Raw genomic sequence first — 22,415 nt, forward strand, 5'->3', positions numbered from 1 at the left:
AACAGCATTGGAGAGAGATAGAAACAGACAAGTTAGAAAAGTGTTTAATTGGAGTAAGGGGAATTATGAGGCTATCAGGCAGGAACTTGGAAGCTTATATTGGGAACAGATGTTCTCAGGGAAAGTTACAGAAGAAATGTGGCAAATGTTCAGGGGATATTTGTGTGCAGTTCTGCATATGTACGTTCCAATGAGACAGGGAAGTTATAGTAGGGTACAGGAACCGTGGTGTACAAAGGCTGTAGTAAATCTAGTCAAGAAGAAAAGAAAAACTTACAAAAGGTTCAGAGAGCTAGGTAATGTTAGAGATCTAGAAGATTATAAGGCTAATAGGAAGGAGCTTAAGAAGGAAATTAGGAGAGCCAGAAGAGGCCATGAGAAGGCCTTGGCAGGCAGGATTAAGGAAAACCTCAAGGCATTCTACAAGTATGTGAAGAGCAAGAGGATAAGGCTTGAAAGAATAGGACCTATCAAGTGTGACAGTGGGAAAGTGTGTATGGAACCGGAGGAAATAGCAGAGGTACTTAATGAATACTTAACTTCAGTATCCATTATGGAAAAATATCTTGGTGATTGTAGTGATGACTTGCAGCAGACTGAAAAGCTTGAGCATGTAGATATTAAGAAAGAGGATGTGCATCAAGTTGGATAAGTTGCCGGGACCGGATGAGATGTACCCCAGGCTACTGTGGGAGGCGAGGGAGGAGATTGCTGAGCCTCCAGCGATGACCTTTGAATCATCAATGGGGTCGGGAGAGGTTCCGGAGAATTGGAGGGTTGTGGATGTTGTTCCCCTATTCAAGAACAGGAGTAGAGATAGCCCAGGAAATTATAGACCAGCGAGTCTTACTTCAGTGGTTGGTAAGTCGATGGAGAAGATCCTGAGAGGCAGGATTTATGAACATTTGGAGAGGTATAATATGATTAGGAATAGTCAGCATGGCTTTGTCAAGGGCAGGTTGTGTCTTACGAGCGTGATTGAATTTTTTGAGGATGTGACTAAACACATTGATGAAGGAAGAGCAGTAGATGTAGTGTATATGGATTTCAGCAAGGCATTTGATAAGGTACCCCATGCAAGGCTTATTGAAAAAGTGAGGAGGCATGAGATCCAAGGGGACATTGTTTTGTGGATCCAGAACTGGCTTGCCCACAGAAGGCAAAGAGTGGTTGTAGGCAGGACATGTTCTGCATGGAGGTCGGTGACCAGTGGTGTGCCTCACGGATCTGTTCTGGGACCTTTACTCTTCGTGATTTTTATAAATGACCTGGATGAGGAAATAGAGGGATGGGTTAGTAAGTTTGCTGATGACATAAAGGTTGGGGGTGTTGTGGATAGTGTGGAGGGCTGTCAGAGGTTACAGCGGGACATTGATAGGATGCAAAACTGAGCTGAGAAGTGGCAGATGGAGATCAACCCAGATAAGTGTGAAGTAGTTCATTTTGGTAGGTCAAATTTGATGGCAGAATATAGTATTAATGGTAAGACTCTTAGCAGTGTGGAGGATCAGAGAGATCTTGGGGACCAAGTCCACAGGACTCTCAAAGCAGCTGCGCAGGTTGACTCTGTGGTTAAGAAGGTATACGGTGTATTGGCCTTCATCAATTGTGGAATTGAATTTAGGAGCCGAGAAGCAATGTTGCAGCTATCTAGGACCCTGGTCAGACCCGACTTGGAGTACTGTGCTCAGTTCTGGTCGCCTCACTACAGGAAGGATGTGGAAACCACAGAAAGGCTGCAGAGGAGATTTACAAGGATGAGAATAGGTTGAGTGAACTCGGCCTTTTCTCCTTGGAGCAACACAGGATGAGAGGTGACCTGACAGAGGCGTGTAAGATGATTAGAGGTATTAATCATGTGGATAGTCAGAGGCTTTTTCCCAGGGCAGAAATGGCTGTCACAAGAGGGCACAGGTTTAAGGTGCTTGGGAGTAGGTACAGAGGAAATGTCAGGGGTAATTTATTTCTATTTTTTTTTTTTTAAAAAGCAGAGAGTGGTGAGTGCGTAGAATGGGCTGCCGGCAACGGTGGTGGAGGCGGATATGATAGGGTCTTTTAAGAGACTTTTGTATAGGTACATGGAGCTTAGAAAGATAGAGGGCTATGGGTAACCCTAGTAATTTCTAAGGTAGGGACATGTTCGGTACAACTTCATGGGCCAAACGGCCTGTATTGTGCTGTAGGTTTTCTATGTTTCTATGTCAGTGTTTAATTCATGTGACTGGATCAATGGTTTTCAAAATGCTAATCCAAAATCTCAACTAGAATGCTGCTACACTCCTCTAATGAAATAATGAAGGTGATGTGATTGATTTTCAGAATATGGAACTTAAAGCCATTTGATGGAAAGCCAGATAATAGACATCAACAAAAATTAATCAGCATGAGATATGGATACAAAATTGGCTTGAGACTAAAAACCAACAGTGGCAATGGAGGAAAATGCATGTCAGCAATTCCCAGGTATCTGCATTGAGACTATTACTAAGTTCTCTGATAAACACGATGAATGCCAAGACATGGATTTACAGAGCACATGATCAAATTTTGCATACTACATGTAACCTGGAAATGTAATAGCCAGCAATAATGCTTAACAAACCCAAGGACATACAGACTAATGAAATGTGGAAAAGTGTGAAGTAGCCATTTTGGAGGGGAAAAAAAGAGGGAATTATAAACTAAATGGTATACAAAGGTGAAATGTTTTTCAGCAATGCCCACAACTGAATGTGGCAGGCCTGCAGAGCTTTAAATCAGGTTTATAAGTATGGTATAATTTACCCCCTTCAGCAAACTGTATTTGTGTATTCACATGCACATAATCCTGTCTCGAGCTATTGCTGGTTTGCCATCTCAATTGTAGGTATTCTAGGTATTGCACCTGACACAATTTGAGATTTTTCACTAAATCACAGTTAATAATAAGGGATGAGCCTTGGAGACGCAAGATTACAGATTCCATATATATAAAATAATATAATCACCCTAGTGTTTCCACATCATGCTGTGGAATGGCGAGGACAGTACTTTGTTTCCAAAAACATTGGTCACTCCTATCAATGTCATCTGGAACAAATGCATCTACAACCAGCAAACTGATGTTGTTGTAGGGAGTAGGGAGTAGGGAGTAGGGAGTAGGGTGTAGGGTGTAGGGTGTAGGGTGTAGGGTCCATCTTGTTGGTCCACAGCATCTGCCACAAATAGCCTGCCAGTTCAGTCTGTGGTGGCATCACTGGGCTCATTAAACTGATAGCTGTCACTGAAACCAGAATGACTGGAGTTGAAAAAGGCAACTGTTGATGATTGTTGCATCTCTGGGCAATTATTTATGGAAGTGGGTGATGACAGGGGGGAAGAGATAGAAGATACACAACACCCCAATTTTACTTCAATTACCCAGATCGGCAGAAAGACAATTAACAGCATCACAGATACACAACATACAAAACACAAGGCCCTATTAGTAGCAAATTAACCAAAGCGGAAGTGAACAAACGTCTTTCAGAGAAATAGGGCATCAAAGATAGATGATACTGCTATTTGAGTATATCAATAGCCACAGGAGTATCATGTCAAGGGGATTTTAAATACAATCCTTTTAAACAGGGGAAGCAGCTCAACAATTCCATGTCTCCATAGAAAGTTCATTTAATTACTTTAATTTGGAACCTTTCTTTTGACTCACAAGACAAGCCCACAGAAAATGTTTGGTTTGATGCTGAACAACAATTTGTGCCACTATTCTGGTTACCTCTGAAATATTTCTAGAATCGAAATATATAGTGCTGTGCAAAAGTCTTAGGCACCTGTAAAAAAAATATTCTGTGAACCAAGGATTCTTTCAAAAATAATGAAATTAAATGTTTATAAATATCAAAAGTTACACGAAAGAGTGGTAAACAATAAAAACAAAATCAAGTCAATATTTGGTGTGACCACTCTGCCTTTAAACCTGCATCAATTTTCATATGTACAGTGTCGGGCAGTTTTATTACGTTGTTCCAAGCAACTTGGAGAACTTGCTGCCACTGTTCAACACCCAATTCCTTGTGTTTTTGTGCGCAGGCGAGTCTCTTGGCTTTGTTTCCTATTTGAAGGAATGGCTTTTTGGCAGCAAGTGCTCTGGACTGATGAATCAAAATTTGAAATTTTCAGCTCAAACTGGAGAACGTTTTGACTGTAGAGAGCAGGTGAGTGCTACATGGATGAGTGTCTGAAGCCAACAGTGAAGCATGGCAGCGGTTCCCTGCAGGCTTGGGGCTACATTTCTGCAAATGGAGTTAGTGATCTGGTCAGAATTAATGAAATTCTAAATGCGGTTAAGTCGAAGCAATTCTCATCCATCACGCAGTACCGTCAAGGAGCAGTCTGATTGGTCCCATCTTCATTCTACAACAGGACAACAACCACAAACACACAGCTAAGGGTGTAAAGAACTATATTCAGTGAAAAACACAAGGAGTTCTGCAACAGATGGTATGGCCGTCACAGAGCCCTGATCTCAACATCATTGGCGGTGTCTGAGATTAAATGGAGAGACAGAAGCAAGCGAGATACAGTTGCAAGGAAATGTTTATGAACTCTTTGCACCTACCTGGGTTTTCTGCATTAATTACTCTTAAAATGCAGTCTGATCTTCATCCAAGTCACAATAATAGACAAAAACAATCTACCTTAACTAATAACACAGAAACAATTGTACTAAACATGTTTTATTGAACACATTGTTTAATCATTCACAGTCCAGGCCAGAAGTAGTATGTGAACCCTTGTATTTAATAACTGGTAGAACGTCTTTTAGCAGCAATAACCTCCACAAAACGTATCCCGGAGCTGCTGACCAGACCTGCACAATGACGAGGAGGAATTTTAGATCATTCCTCCATACAAAATTGTTGTAGTTCATCAATACTTCAGGGATACTTTGCATGAACAGCCCTCTTCAGGTCATGCCACATTATCTCAATTTGGTTAAGGTCCGAACTCTGACACTAACAAATTTTCTTTTTAAACCATTCTGTTGTAGACTTACTGATGTGTTTTGGATCATTATCTTGTTGCATCATCTAACTTCTATTAAGCTTCAGGCGACGGACTGCTACCCTGACATTCTCTCGTAAAATGTCAATATGATTTTGAATTCATTGTTCCCTCAACAATTACAAGCTGTCCAGGACCTGAGGCAGAAAAGCAGCCCAAAACTAAGATGCTCCTTCCAGCATGCTTCACAGTTGGGATGAGGTTATGATATTAGTGTGCAGTGCCCTTCTTCCTCCAAACATAGTGGTGTGCATTTTTGCCAAAAAGGTCGACTTTTGTCTCATCTGTCCATAGAACATTGTCGCAGAAGCGTTCTGGAACATCTAGGTGGTCTTCTACAAACTTGAGATGTGCAGCAATTTTTTTTTTTTTTTTGCAGAGCACTGGTTTCCTCCATGGTGTCCTTCCATGAACTCCATCTTGTTCAGTGTTTTTCTCATCATGGACACATGAACAGAGACCTTAGCAAGTTCTAGAGATTCTGCAGGTCTACTGCTGTTACCCTTGGGTTCTTTTCTACCTCCTTCAGCATTGCATGTTGTGCTCTTGGTATAATCTTTGCAGGATGGCCACTCCTAGGGAAAAGTATCAACAGGACTGAATTTGTTCCATTTGGAGATAATTTCTCTTACTGTGGACTGATGAACACTCAGGTCTTTAGAAATGCTTTTGTAACCTTTCCCCGCTTGTGTATCTCCACAATTCTTCTTCCAGGGTCCTCTGAAAGTTGTCTTGATGGAGGCATGGTGCACAAAACAGATGTTTTTTGAGAAGAGCAGGCTCTGTCAATAACCTGACTTTGTGTCTTTTTTTTTTAAATAAGGCAGGTCACTTCTGCAACCCACACCTCCAATCCCAACTCATTGATTGGAATACCTGACCCCAAAAAGCTTTTGTAGAAGGAATTACCGCAGACGTTCACATACATTCTTGAATCCAGATTGTGTTTGTTCAAATGGTGTATTCAGTATTGACGAGAAGTAGTACAATTGATTGTGTTATTAGTTTAGGTAGATTATGTGCATCTATTAATTGTGACTTAGATGAAGATCAGATCTCATTTTAAGAGCAATTAATGTAGAAAACCAGGTAAATGAAGAGGGTTCACAAACTTTTTCTTCCAATTGTAGCCAAAATCTGCAGATTAACTGTGGCAAATTCTCCAAGTTGCCTGAAACAATCTACCAGCTGAATTTCCAATAAAACTGCTCGACAGTGTACTTAAGAGAAATGTCAAGAGTTTTAAAGGCAAAAGGTGGTCACACCAAATATTGATTTGATTTCGTGTTACTGTTTACTGACATTTATAGTATTTTTTGATACTTGGAAACTTCTCATTTCATTATTTTTAAAGCACTTGCACTTTACGGAATAGTTTTATATGTGCTGAAGATGTTGTTTGCACAGTATTCTATTTCCACATGATTCATTATTATTAGTTCATTGCACTGTGAAAAACGGATTGAGTCAGCCCCTGCACAAAGCAGGGGGTGTGGATTATACAATCAACTGAACTGCTTAGGCTTGTTATCCATTTTTATTTTAAAATACTGCACTTATAAGGAAGTTGAAGTAGTAAGGAAGTTAGGGACATCTGAATCATATTAAAGGTAACGACAGTTATAAAAGGAAATATGGAAGTTGCACAATCACTTTGTTTCTGTGTTAATACCCAAAAGACCAGTGCAAGAAACAAAACCATTAATTTCAAACTAAACAAATCAAATGCTAGTTAGAAATAACGATGCATTGACTCTTCGATTTGATATAGAACGCATATTTGAATTAATTTTCCAATATACTGAAATCGGTATGTGCAGCAGGCAGCTTGATAGACCAGTGGTGCATGAGAAGGTAAAAAATCTACTGTCCTCCAGCTAACAGTGATACCACATCTGGCTTGATTAACAAGATTCCGTTTTTCCTTTATAATATAGTGCACAAGCTATCACAAGATAATCATGCAGATATCAAAATGTCAGCATGTAAAACCAAATAGATTATCTTACAAATCAGTTGGGGGGGGGGGGCGGAATTCAGTTAAATTATTTTGTATTCCACACTATTCAAGCACCACTGGCTAATCATCTATTAATTCTCTCACCTTTTGCACAGAAGCTTGTTGAAAGAGAGGAATAAGAGGATTAGTTCTTGGAATATCAATGTGAATCTGTGGATATAGAAAGAAGATAGCAGCAGAGGCCAAATTATTATTGACGGCACAGCCAGTGAAAGAGGTTGTTAGCATTTAGCTGGGGCTCAAAGCAAAGGATTCTCAGCTGAACAGAGCAGTGCTATTTATTCAGAAATATTGAAGAGTCTCAAGTCAAAATGCAAGGTTAACTTCTCCTCAGGTACACTCTGAAGCAAAAGTAACCATTTAACAATGAATGGAATTTTGTCCAAGCTTGCCATACTTGCAGATAAGGATGAATCAATAATATCAACACTCAAAAACAATATAGTAGTTTTGCTAACATTTTACACTTGTTTTTAAAATAATCAAAAATAATGATGAAATAGTCTTGAGAATCATCCACCTTTCCCCATTCCTTATTTACAGCACATATCTAAACCTTGTTTATTATTTGCAAACTAAACATTAATTTTATCTCAAGTTTTAAAGTATATTTAGTAAGTGTTATAGTAAGGTAGGCAGATATAGTCAGAATAAGCAGTGTTTGTGAGACCCTTGTCAATAATCAGGACAATCTTGAATATATTGAAATTAAAGCACTGGGCAAAATACAAAGAAGCAGATCAGCACCCAACAGCATTCTACTGGATACTTTCAATGTTTCTGCTCTATTTTAAATGAAATGCACCACAATGTGGTTTTCCTCCTCTTAGTTCTGGATGGGATAATTGCAAGCAAACGACTGTGTAGAATGCAATTATTTTACTGGGCACTTGCATTTCATCCAGATTTCCTACTTCCTTGTTTGGCAAAGATAACTGAAAATTTCACATCAGTAACATATCTAGTCTGTAATTTCATGCAATGGGCAATCGCCTCTGATCTGGGCCGGTATTTACATGCCAGGCGGCACCTTATTAATTAGCTTGTTTATTTCGGCTTTTTTCTTAAAGAAGTGCTGGGTGCGTCCTGGCTACCACTGCACCCCTGAATACTTCGCAGCCTGGTATCGGTCCACGGTCCGGAGGTTGGGGACCACTGACCTAGACAACACAAACACCTATGTCAGGATGCTGTTCATCGACTATCGCTCAGCATTTAATACCATCATTCCCACAATCCTGATTGTGAAAGTTACAGAACATGGGCCTCAGTACCTCCTGTAATTGGATCCTTGACTTCCTAACCAGAAGACCACAGTCTGTGCGGATTGGTGATAACATATCCTCCTCGCTGGCAATCAACACTGGTGCACCCCAGGGATGTGTGCTTAGCCCACTGCTCTACTTTCTGTATACACACGACTGTGTGGCTAGGCATAGCTCAAATACCATCTACAAATTTGCTGACAATACAACCATTGTTGGGAGAATCTCAAGTGGTGACGAGAGGGCGTACAGGAATGAGATATGCCAACTAGTGGAATAGTGCCGCAGCAACAACCTGGCACCAAACCTCAGTAAGACGAAAGAGCTGATTGTGGACTTCAGGAAGAGTACAACGAAGGAACACATACCAATCCTCATAGAAGGATCAGAAGTGGACAGAGTGAGCAGCTTCAAGTTCCAGGGTGTCAAGATCCCTGAGGATCTAACCTGGTCCCAACGTATTGATGTAGTCATAATAAGCTATACTTTATTCGGAGTTTGAAGCGATTTGGCATGTCAACAAATACGCTCAAAAACTTCGATAGTTGTACCATGGAGAGCATTCTGACAGGCTGCATCACTGTTTGATATGGAGAGGCTACTGCACAGGACAGAAAGAAGCTGCAGAAGGTTGTAAATCTAGTCAGTTCCATCTTGGGTACTAGCCTACAAAGTACCCAGGACATCTTTAGGGAGCGGTGTCTCAGAAAGGCAACATCCATTATTAGAGACCTCCAGCACCCAAGGCATGCCTTTTTATCACTGTTACCATCAGGTAGGAGATACAGAAGCCTGAAGGTACACACTCAGTGATTCAGGAACAGCTTCTTCCCCTCGGCCATCCATTTCCTAAATGAAACTTTGGACACTACCTCACTTTTTTTTTTAAATATACAGTATTTCTGTTTTTGCACATTTTTAAAAATCTATTCAATATACATAATTCAACGGTCCCCAACCACCGGGCCGCAAAGCATGTGCTACCGGGCTGCGAGGAAACGATATGATTTGGTGATATGAGTCATTCCTCTCCCTGTCCTCATTCCCTGTCACAGCCACTGTTGAGCTAGAACGCACGCGAGGTCATTACGCATGCGTCATCCATGTCAGCGCGGGAAGAAGATTAACTCCTCGAGCTTGCAAATGACAGCGGGCTGAAAAGTATGCTTGGCATAACATCTCTGCTGTCATGCTGGTTCAAAGTCAAGGCTAAATATCCTGAGATAGCCACAAAAGCACTGAAAACATTGCTTCCATTTCCAACATATCTCCGCAATGAATGCAACGAAAACTAAATTGCGGAATAGACTGGACATAAGGAACCCCTTTCGAGTATCGCTGTCTCCCATCACCCCTCGATGGCACCGTCTTGTTGCAGGGAAACAAGCCCAGAGCTCTCACTGATTCAGCGATATTGGTGTGTTGCAATGATTTTATATGTTCATACGGGGAAAATATGTGCTGTGTGTTAATATCCAAACATTACTTAAAATGTTATAATGCTATTGACTTATAAGTGACTTATAATTGACTTATCATTACATTCGTGCGAGGAAAATATGCGCTGTGTGTTTAATATGAAATTCGTTAGATAAACCCTTTTAGAAAGGAAATTGAGTGTATTAGCCACTTATCACCTATATTCCGGTCGCAATTAACACCCCCCCCCCCCCCCGAAGAGAATCGCCAAAAACGATTTGTAGAAAAAAAATCAGCACGTACACGCATGCGCACTGGTGCCCGCACAAGGCTTCATGGTCATGGTAGTCTTTCTCGGGTTAAACACAACGTATTTGACTGCTACTCTTGTCCGTTGGCAACCCTGTCCACCCCGGTCGGCCGGTCCGCAAGAGTATTGTCAATAATAAACCGGTCCGTGGTGCAAAAGAGGTTGGGGACCCCTGATGTAATTGACTTACTTGTTTAGTTTTTATGTTTTATTTTATTATTTCTTTTCTCTCTCTCTCTGCTAGATTATGTATTGTATTGAACTGCTGCTGTTAAGTTAACAAATTTCACGTCACATGCCAGTGATAATAAACCTGATTCTGATTTTGATTCCTGCCACACATGAAGTTTCTATGCATTTCAAGTCACTGTATTACAGGAAGGATGCAGAGTTGCTGGAGAGAGAGCATCAAAGGTTCATGAGGATGTTGCCTGGTTTAGAGCTACATGGTGAGTTGGATTGTTTTCTCTCGTGCCTCGGAGGTCAAGGAATCACCTGATACACGTACAATTATGAGAGGCGGAGAAAGGGTAGGTAGAGCTTTTGCCCAGAGTATAAATATCAAATACGAGAGGACAGAGATCTAAGGTGAGAGATAAACTTCAAAGGAGATTTCTGAGGCAAGTCTTGGTTGGTCAAATAGTACAGAGAGTGGTAGGTACCTGAAATATGAAGGCAGATATGATTGCAATCTTGAAAAGGCATTTTAGACAAGTACATGAACAGTCAGCAAGGGCGTAGTGAGATATAGACATATGCAGGCAGATGAGATTAATTTAAACTGATATCAGGGTAGGCACAAACACCGTAGGCTGAGGAGCCTCTTACAGTGATAATGTCACAGAAAACAACACTAAAGAAAGTCAAAACAGAAAATACACTTGGTATAATTGTATGCTACTGCAACTTGGATTTGAGGGAATATTAACAAGTGGAACTATCAATCAAGTTATGGCTAACTACAGAAATCCAAAATTATGATTGTGAAATGAAACTGAATGACATCTTTGACAATATGGAAGCTGCTGATTCGAAGTTACAATTCTTCTCAATAGACTTCCAGTACCACTGACAGGATTTCTCAAAGCCAATCTGGTTTATGATGGTAGAAGAATTGATGCAATTCTTCTGCTTGTCCTCTCACCCATGGCCTGATCAATAGAGATGTTAGTAATAGGAGGGAGACTTGCATACAATATCAATATGCTCATTCAGTCAAGCGTTAATATGCAGGCAAGAAGAAATTTAATGGATGACTCTCAAATCATATTTCATTACCTATATAAAAATGATGCAGATGTTGCAATCAGGTGATGCACTAAGGCAGAACAATCAGTGTTGTATATTCTTGACGTTCCTTAAATCATTGCAAGAATTTAGTATCACATTTGATCAAATGACAAGCTGCAAGAACAAACTATATGGCCATCGATTAGAGTTTTAGTTTCAGGAATGATTGAAGGAGAAATTAAAAGAAATTATTTTAATTCCAAAGATCTTACCTCTTGTACTTTTGGTTGCATTATTAAGCTCTCAGGTGTCATGCGGGGAATATCAATGGCAATCTGATTGTTTAAAGAAAATATATATATTTATTTTAGGAAACAAAGTTATTTAAAGTAGATTCCATTTTCTGTACCTAAACTGCATAATAAACTCACAAACACAAGAAACTCTGCAGATGCTGGAAATCCAAAGTGACACACATGAAATGTTGGAGGAACTCAGCAGGCCAGACGAGTAAGCAGTCAACATTTCATGCCGAGAACCTTCTTCAGGACTGGAAAGGTCCTCCCCCTCCCCCCAGCTTGTTACTCGACTTCTCCCCTTCCTTTCCAGTCCTGAAGGAGGGTTGGCTGTTTACTCTTTTCCATAGATGCTGCTTGATCTGCTGAGTTCTTCCAGCATTTTGTGCGTGTTGCATAATAAACTGCAGTTAACAGTGCAAATCTTCTCTATTGCCCAAGATAGGTAAGCAAACTTCTCCATTTCTGCTTCATTAGGATGGTGGTGAACATTGGTAGCTCAGTTTGAGGCGCTTGAGTTGTAGTGTTCACCCAGCTTAGCAATTAGCTTGCAGATGTTTCATCACCAGTTGAGGTAACATCCTCAGTGTACAGTTGTTGGTGTTTCTCTCTGGGAGTGCTTGCGTTTATACAGGATCCCTTTCACTTCCCTCTGTGCTGATTGGCTATTCCTTCAGTTAATCTTTGAAGTCTACTGGCTCACATTTCTTTGGCTCTTAGGGGTTCTTAGAGAACATCAATAAACCACTAACAATTGTGCACTGACGATGTCACCTCAACTGGTGATGAAATGTCTGCAAGCTAATTGCCAAGCTCAGTGAATTCTGCTTCATGCTTCTTTTTGGAAGGCTGACATCTATCTCTGATATCCACATAATCTCTGCAAAATGTGTAGTCACAATGTTAACAAACTTACCTTACCTTCTGCTGACTATCCCAACCCATACTACAACTCTATTACCATCACTCTCAATTCACCCAAGTTTCCTGCACTAGAAAGCACGTTTCAAGGTTATGGCAAACTTCTCAAAACTGAAAGTTACGACTGCACCATAGATTGTACATTACTCTGAGAAATGTAATAAAACATGCATCAATTTAAACATATATAACAATAAATACCTGTCTGTATGTGTCTTGATGATGCTCATCATTTCTGGAATCGTAATACTGTTCAACAAAAGCAAAATATTCGGCCCGCTTCCTTTGTAGTGTACTTTCTCTTCTCTCCACATTTGCAGGCAAGTAGCCCTAAAAAACAACACAGCAAATTAATTGTGATCCATGCATGTTGCACAACCTTAATATTTTCACAACGCAAATTAAATTGTGCACATTTGGAAGTGATGAAATATAGAATAAATTCACTGTTTTCCAAGAAAAAGATTACAAAATATCTGTCAAGAAAGAAACAGATTAGGATTTGCCTCCAACTAAGTAAAAAGTCTATAGCCAGACAGCTGAAATACTAACACTAAAAACAAATACTAACAGAAATACCAATAGTTCTGAGCGCAAAACACCACAGGTACACTCAAGTTCAAGGAGTCCTGGAAAGGAGTGCAAATTTACACAGCTTTTCAGCACTTGCATTAGAAAAACCTGCCCACTGAACCTGCACAAGATTAGATTTGTCAAGTCTAGCAAACGTATTCACTTGAATGAAGACTGAACATGCCAAGCAGACATCTACGTCTGACATCCGCATAATCTCTGTAAAATGTGTAGTCAAGATGTTAACAAACATACCTTACTTTCTGCAAAGTGTGCAATGCCAATACTAAAGTGAAATTCATCGAAAGATGCAAAGTTGTTCTAATTATTGATTAACCATGAAACCCATGACATAAGTTAGTTAAAAATCTTAATTACTAACCAACAACTTTTCTGGCATTGATATGAACACAAGAACATTAGAAACAGCAGAAGATGCACCCACACAGACTTTTGCACACATGCAGAATAATAAAGTTCAAGTTTATTGGCATTTAACTATATACAGGTATTCCACTAAAACGAGACGTTTATCTGGACCACGGTGTAAATCACAGTAGTACACATAACACATATATAACACAGGCAAGTAATAGTTAAATTTAAAAATAAATGAATTACACATAGACAAAGTGTATAAATAAAATATTGTAGGGTACAGTACAAATTATCCGGTGACACTTCAAATGCAACGTGGCAGAGAGTTCACAAGTCTAATGGTCTGAGGGAAGAACCGCAAACAACAGGAATTCTGCAGATGCTGGAAATTCAAGCAACACACATCAAAGTTGCTGGTGAACGCAGCAGGCCAGGCAGCATCTCTAGGAAGAGGTGCAGTCGAAGTTTCAGGCCGAGACCCTTCGTCAGGACTAACTGAAGGAAGAGTGAGTAAGAGATTTGAAAGTTGGAGGGGGAGCGGGAGATCCAAAATGATAGGAGAGGACAGGAGGGGGAGGGGTGGAGCCAAGAGCTGGACAGGTGATTGGCAAAAGGGATACGAGAGGATCATGGGACAGGAGGTCCGGGAAGAAAGACAAGGCGGGGGGGAACCCAGAGGATGGGCAAGGGGTATATTCAGAGGGACAGAGGGAGAAAAAGGAGAGTGAGAGAAAGAATGTGTGTATAAAAGTAAGTAACAGATGGGGTACGAGGGGGAGGTGGGGCATTAGCGGAAGTTAGAGAAGTCGATGTTCATGCCATCAGGTTGGAGGCTACCCAGACGGAATACAAGGTGTTGTTCCTCCAACCTGAGCATGGCTTCATCTTTACAGTAGGGGAGGCCGTGGATAAGACATGTCAGAATGGGAATGGGATGTGGAATTAAAATGTTACTTACTTTTATACACATATTCTTTCTCTCACTCTCCTTTTTCTCCCTCTGTCCCTCTGAATATACCCCTTGTCCATCCTCTGAGTTCCCCCCCCCACCTTGTCTTTCTTCCCAGACCTCCTGTCCCATGATCCTCTCGTATCCCTTTTGCCAATCACCTGTCCAGCTCTTGGTTCCATCCCTCCCCTCCTGTCTTCTCCTATCATTTTGGATCTCCCCTTCCCCATCCAACTTTCAAATCTCTTACTCACTCTTCCTTCAGTTAGTCCTGACGAAGGGTCTCGGCCTGAAACTTCAACTGCACCTCTTCCTAGAGATGCTGCCTGGCCTGCTGCGTTCACCAGCAACTTTGATGTGTGTTGGTTGAGGGAAGAACTGGTTTCCTATCCTGTCAGTTCTTGTCATTATGCATCACAGTCTTCTGTCTGATGGTAGAATATCAAAGAGGATGCTAAATGGATGCGTGCAACCCCTGATAATATTAAGGGCCCTGCATACACAGTGCTCCTAATAGATGTCCCCGATGGATGGCAGAGAGACCCCCATGATCCTCTTGGCTGTTATCACAGTCCTTTGTAAAGACTTCCAGTCTGATGCCCTGTTGCTCCCACACCAAATGGAGATACAGCTTGTCAGAACGCTCCTAATATTCAAATTCCCTCATAAAAGGGGTAGGCCATTTGGCCCCTTGCACCTGTCCTACTATTTAATAAGATTATAGCTTATGTTTTATTTTAGCACTATTTCCTCCAAACCCCAATCTCTTGAAAACCTCAGCAAAGTACTCAGTAAGTCTGCACTTGGTCTCGCTGATGTAGAGACGGCCACATTAAAAGTACTGAATACACTAGACGATTTTGGAGATGCATGTGAATCTCTGCCTCACCTGAAAGGGCTGTTTCAATCCGTGGTGAGGGAGAAGGTCAGGAAAAGTATTATGGAAAGGTCCTGGGGGGGCGGGGGGGCATGATGAGGACGAGCAAAACAGAGAGCCACAAAGAGAGTGGTCCCTACAAAAAGCAGACATGGATGGAAAGGGGAAGATGTAACAGATGATTGGGATAACATTACAGCTGGCAGATATAGTGAAAATGATGTGCTGGATACAGAGAATGACGAGTTGAAAGGCATGGGGCAGGGATGCAGGAAAAAGAGAAGTGTGGGATATAGAAATGCAAGCAATTTCCACCTTGAATGGATGCAGCCACTGAACCAGAATTGCCATATCTATCTACATCTTTTATTTTCTCTAATTTCCCACAAGGTTATCCAAATGTGCACTAACTTCTGGTAATGCAATTGCTTTTCGTTCAAGTCCTGAATAAGTAATCCTTTGCTCTAAGGCTGCTTAAAGCCAGAAATCACAGCCTGGTCAAGTAAAACATCAGTCCTGTATCTACCTATCAAGTGCTGTAAAAATTCAACAAGTTACAATACGACCATCTGTCATTCTTCCAATCAAACAGGATACGACCCTTTCATGCGTAAGTTCTCAAATGACAAAGCAGCTGTCCCAGAAATCAATCTGTCAAACCTTCTTTGCTGAACTCTCTCAATTTCAAGTCTAATATTCCGTGGACAGGGAGACCTTTCAGAATTTTTTTTAAATGGAGATACTCAGAAGATAAAAGACCATAAACCTGAAAAGGTTAACTTCACAGATACTGCACAACCTTTGAATACCTCCAGCAAACTGTTCTAATTTCCATTTCACAGTATCTGCCGTTTTTAAACTTTCCAACATGTCACCACATTCTCAACTGAGTTCCATAACAAAGGAGCAAAATGCACTCAGATCATCTGACAATAAATATCCCTGGTTGATGTGCCTTAATGACTTTAAGATATTTATACAGTTTATGGCCACTCAAGACTCTCTGACCATGAAGCCCTTTTAACAACTTGCTGTTCAATACCAGGATTTAAGATTGTTTAATGTCACTTCCAAAACACAAGTGTAAGGGAACAAAATAATTGTTATTCCGGATCTGATGCAGCGCAAAGAAAAACACAGAAGATAAAGAACACAATAACAATAATTTTAAGAAATACACAATAAACACACAAGATAGTTTATATAGATAGATTGATTGCATGTCCGTAAAATGTGACGAGAGGCTGTACACAAGGTGAGTGATGGGAAATAATAAAGTAGCGGAGAAATTAGTGGATGGAGGTGTTGATCAACCCTACTGCTTGGGGAAGGTAACTGTTTTTGAATATGGTACCCCTAGCATGGATGCTATGTCGCCTCCTCCCTAATGAAAGTGGGACAGTCTCAGTCTTTACTCTTTTCAACCAAGGTGGATGACTTTGCCACTGCATCCTATATTCCCCTAATTCCCTTGATGTTCAGTGACCTAAATCAGATATCCGCATAGTCATTTAGAACAGAAGGTAACTTGCTTCCACACTGGTTCTATGCCTTCAGCAGTAGGTGATACACAAGGTGGCATACTCCTATTGCTTCACACTGGCCACTGTGCCTTCTTTGCACATGGACTCCAAGCTCCCTTCAGCCAAAGGGTGGTGAATTTGTGGAACTTGTTGCCACATGCAGATGTGGAGGACAGGTCATTGGGTGTACTTAATACAGAGATTGATAGGTTCTTGATTGGATCAAAGGTTATGGGGAACAGGCCGGGAACTGGGATTGAAGAAGAGATTTTAAAAAAAGGATCAGCCATGATTGAATGGCCGAACAGACTCGATGGCCTAATTCTGCTCCTATATCTTATGGTCCATCCCCAATGTTCCTTCTCTATTTTGACTGATCCTAAGCAAGGGACTCACTGGAGTTATCAAGGACGCTTCGAGAATGTTCTTGCATCTTTTCCTCCTTCCACTTCATAAACTGCTCCCATGACAGAGCTCATAATAGAGCATCTTGAATACACTCCATGACTGAATATCCACCACCTATTGGTAGTTTATTAGAAGTGTAAAATTCACTACATAAAGAAATGACATCTCAGCTCAATTCTCAAGAGCCAAGCCCTCATTCTGGCTCTATTCAAGTTCACAAATCAATAGATTTTAAATAATTAGAGTTTTAACATTGTGGTTTTTTATTCCATTTTCAAAGCAAACAGTAGTTATTACTGCTTTAGTTAGGTGACTCCATCGTTAGTCCTACCACACAAACTTGCCATTCTTCACACAATATCTGTGCAAACTTAATACAATTTAAAAATGTAGCCTTACTGAAACATTTTTCATATTATTACCCTTTCAATGAAGTACATTTCATTACGATTTTAAAACATTATTCACTCATCTAAAATTGTTACCTCTACTACGTCTGCATTTTAATAAAATTATTGCTATATACAGCAATTCATTGAACACAAGAAGAAGACTGTTCTCTGGCAGATTCTCTCTTGGCTCATCTCTAATACCACCCAAAAGTATTCACTACATTTTCCTTATTTTATTTTTGTGATCAATACGCTACATTCTACTTTTTAAAAAAAGGACTACTCTTCTCTACTTCCATCATTTTGAAGTGAAGAATTGCATTACTGTGTTTAAGGATCTTCTCCAGAACCTAAATTTGTGAAACTCTTCAGTTTTGTTGCAAAATCTTGAGATTCAATTTCCAAACCTAGCTCAATTTCCTTAACATCTCATTTTTATGACATATTTTGTACTTTCATGACAGCAGTTTATCAAAAAATCATCAACTTTTCTGCAAGTAGCACATATTTAAAAGTGATGTTAAAGACCGTTTGCATGATGAGTTTAGAATTTTGCTGATGAGTTACAAGGACAGAGGATAATTTAAAGTAATCCACCTGCACCTCTATCAAGCATTTTAAACATACCTAAAAATGTTTCCACTTATTTTCTAATTTAACTAAACTCTATGAGCAAACAGCAGATACGTCAACAGTATCCAAACTTTCTTCAGCAGGTGACCTCTGCCTCAACAGCAAAACAAGATAAAATTTAAAAGGGCCGCAAAGAAAACATGAGTTTGCAATGTATTTCAAGAAATCAAAAGTGAACCATCTGTTTCCCAGATAATTCTCCTCTCCTAGAGGTCTAGAGGTTAAACAAACTTGGATTGCTTACTCTGGAGTGAAGGCCGGGTGGGGTGGGGGGGGGGGGGGGGAGAACTGGAGTTCACTGTTCACAAAAGAGAGGCATAGATTGGGTAGATAGAATCTTTTTCATAGAATAAATGTTGAACATTTGTGGGCATTGCTTTAAGTTTAGAAGCTATTCCTGAATCATTGAGTATGTGCTTTCAGGCTTCTGCACTTCCTTCCTGATGGTAGCAATGGGAACAAGGCATAACCTGGGTGATGGGGTTCTTAATGATGGATGCTGCCCTTCTGAGGCAACGCTCCTTGAAGATGTCCTGGATCCTACGGAGGCTAACACCAGTGATGGAGCTGACTAAGTTTACAACTTTCTGCAGCTTAATTCTATCCTTTTTGTTTTTTTAAAACATTTAAACAAGAGTTGGTAGGTGCTTGAAATGTGCTGCGAGGAGTGGTAGTGGAAGCAGATACAAAGGTGGCATTCATTGTGCTTTCAGGTAGGCAGAAATGAGGAATATAGATTATGTGCACAAGGGACGAGTTCACCTGGTCATTCTGGGTCAAAGGTGTTCCTGTGCTGCAAGGTTCACTAACAGCTATCGTTCTTAAGCAAGATGAAAATGGCCATAATTTGAGAGCTTCCATCACCATTATTCACAGAAAGGGTCCTAGAAACAAAGGCATTTTGCCTAGATTCAAGGTCCACACAGTTGCTTCCTAAGCCAGCAACAACAGAGCTAACCTTTACATCTGCCAGAATCAAACCAGGATAAAACAGGAATGAACAAAAAATGCGGTAACATGTCAAAAATACATCATATCTGATCAATAGGCCAAGGATTTTTATTTAAAAAGATAGCATACCAAATTGTTTGAATGCTTGTTAAGACATTCAAAGATGTATATCAACATTAGGACATTTCATAATCATAAAGTTTTTTTCAAAAGGTGGTTGGTGGAGGGAAAAAGAGAAGATGATATGGCATCCAAGTACACAGAATACAGCAAAGAAACTGTGTCCTTCAGAAGAAATGTTATCAACTGCATCAAGCAAACAGTTAATATTAATAGTTATTAGACATACAGTGGCATGCAAAAGTTTGGGCACCCCCATCAGAATTTCTGTTACTGTGAATAGCTAAGTGAGTAAAAGATAAACTGATTTCCAAAAGGCATAAAGTTAAAGACGACATATTTCTTTAACATTTTAAGCAAGAAAATTTCTATTTCCATCTTTTACAGTTTCAAAATAACAAAAAAGGAAAAGGGCCCGAAGCAAAAGTTTGGGCACCCTGCGTGGCAGTACTTAGTAACACCCCCTTTGGCAAGTATCACAGCTTGTAAATGCTTTTTTTAGCCAGCTAAGAGTCTTTCAATTCTTGCTTGGGGGATTTTCACCCATTCTTCCTTGCAAAAGGCTTCTAGTTCTGAAAGATTCTTGGGCCGTCTTGCATGCACTGCTCTATCAAGGTCTATCCACAGATTCTCGATGATGTTCAGGTCAGGGGACTGTGAGGGCCATGGCAAAATCTTCAGCTTGCATCTCTTGAGATAGTCCATTGTGGATTTTGAGGTGTGTTTGGGTTCATTATCCTGTTGTAGAAGCCATCCTCTTTTCATCTGAGGCTTTTTTTTTTTACAGATGGTGTGATGTTTGCTTCCAGAATTTGCTGGTATTTAATTGAATTCATTCTTCCCTCTACCAGTAAATGCTCCCCGTGCCACTGGCTGCAACACAAGCCCAAAGCATGATTGATCCATCCCCATGCTTAACAGTTGGAGAGGGGTTCTTTTCATGAAATTCTGCACCCTTTTTTCTCCAAACATACCTTTGCTCATTGCGACCAAGAAGTTCTATTCAAAGTGTTCAAAGGAACATCTAAACAAGCCTGATGCATTTTGGAAACTAGTCCTGCAGACTGATGAAGTTAAAATAGAACTTTTTGGCCATTTCATCATGACAGATCCAGTTCCACCTTATCCCCATTTTCCTGCCTTCTCCCTGTAACCTTTTACAAATCAAGGACCTATCAAATTCCACTTTAAAAACACCCAATGACCTGGCCTCAACAGCCACCTGTAGTAACGAATTCCACAGATTCACCTCCCTCTGGGTAAAGAAATTCCTCCTCCTCTCCATTCTAAATGGATGCCCCTCTATTCTGAGGTTGTGCCCTCTGGTCCTAGACTCCCCCCAGCCATAGGAAACATACTCTCCATCTCAGCTTTTCAACATTCCATAGGTTTCAATGAGATTCCCCCCCCCCATTTTCCTAAATTCCTGTGAGGAGAGGCCCAGAGCCATCAAACGCTCCTCATATGATAACTCTTGTTCCCAGAATCATTCTTGTGAACCTCCACTGAACCCACTCCAATGTCAGCACATCCTTTCACAGTTAAGGGGCCCCAAACTGCTCACACTTCTCAAAGTGCAGTCTGACTGAAGCCTTATAAAGCCTCAAGCCTCAGTACGAGATCCTTGCTCTCATACTGTTGACCTCAGGAAACGAGTTCTAACATTTAACCACCAACTCAACCTGCAAGATAATCTTCAGGGAATCTTCCGGGCGTGGGGTCTCCGAAGACTCTCTGCACCTCAGATTTTTGAATTTACTCCCTGTTTAGAAAATAGACTATGTTATTATTCCTTCTGCCAAACTATATGACCATACACTTCCCAACGCTATTCCATCTGCCACTTCTTTGCCATTTTTTGAATCTGTTTAAGTCCTTCTGCAGTCTCCCTGCTTCCTCAACAATACCTACCCCTCCACCTACCACATCATGTGCAAAACTGGCCATAAAGCCATCAATTCTGTCATCCAAATCATTGACAGACAACATAAAAAGAAGTGGTCCCAGTACTGACTCATGTGGCACATGGCAGCCAATCAGAACTGGCTCCCTTTATTTCCATACTTAGCGTCCTGACAATCAGCTAATGCTCTATCCAAGCTAGTACCTTTCTTGAAATACTATGGGCTCTTATCTTCCTAAGCAGCCTCATGTGCTACACCTTGTCAAAGGCCTTCTGAAAATCCAAGTACACAACACCCACTGGTTCTCCTTTGTCTATCCCGCTTGTTATTTCTTCAAAGTCGTCCAACAGATTTGTCAGGCAAGGTTTCCTCTAAAGGAAACCATGTTGACTTCGGCTTTTTTATCTTATGCCTTCCAATATCCCAAAACGTCATCCTTTATAATGGACTCCAACAATTTCCAAATCACTGAAGTCAGGCTAACTGGCCTATAATTTACTTTCTTCTGCCTCCCTCCCTTCTTAAAAGAGTGGAGTGACATTGCAATCTTCCAGTCCTCCAGAACTTTGCCGGAATCTATTGACTCTTGAAAGGTCATTACTAATTCATCCACAAATTAGAACCCCAGGGTGCAGTTCATATGATCCAGGTAATATGTCTACCTTCAGAACTTTCAGCTTCCCAAGCATCTTCTCCCTAGTCAAAGCAACTGCACTCATTTTTGCCCTGACACTCTCGAACTTCCAGCATACTGCTCACTGTGAAGACTGATTCAAAATACCTTCAGTTTGCCTGCCAATTCCTTGTCTCCCATTACTGCATTTCCAAGGTCTTTTTTCAACTGTCCAATATTTACTCTCACCTTTCTTTTACTCTTGTTATATCTGAAAATTCTTTTGGTATCCTTTTTGATATCAAAGGCTCCCGTAAGTCCAGCTAAGAATATAATAGATACAACTTTTAATCTGAAACCCTTTGATATCGGTTCTATATCTTACATTTATGGTCTACTGTTGGGACTGAAAAAGGCCTCTTTACATAAAATTAAAGGAGATTGGGAAAAGAATTAACAGATTTTCATATCTGAAGAGCTGGAAGATTATTTTAAAATTGATTAATTCATCATTATGTGCTCGTCATTCTTTATCACAATTCAAATTGGTACATAGAATTCATATGTCTAAAGACAAGCTTTCCCATTTC

The 22,415-nt window shown here is 40.5% G+C and overlaps 1 protein-coding gene across 4 annotated transcripts in view; it reads right to left on the reverse strand.

The window, feature by feature from the left end:
* The window catches only part of tbc1d22a (TBC1 domain family, member 22a), a 335,257-nt gene that overhangs the window by 231,512 nt on the left and 81,330 nt on the right, over positions 1-22,415 (reverse strand). For all 4 annotated transcript variants that reach the window (XM_072241880.1, XM_072241879.1, XM_072241878.1 and 1 more), the window contains 2 exons: positions 12,706-12,834; positions 11,560-11,622 (listed from right to left, as the gene is read on the reverse strand). In XM_072241880.1, the coding sequence (XP_072097981.1) occupies positions 11,560-11,622; positions 12,706-12,834 (192 nt within the window). The remainder of the gene's footprint in view (positions 1-11,559; positions 11,623-12,705; positions 12,835-22,415) is intronic.

This window comes from Mobula birostris, chromosome 23 (assembly GCF_030028105.1).
Source record: "Mobula birostris isolate sMobBir1 chromosome 23, sMobBir1.hap1, whole genome shotgun sequence".
Lineage (NCBI taxonomy): Eukaryota > Metazoa > Chordata > Chondrichthyes > Myliobatiformes > Myliobatidae > Mobula > Mobula birostris.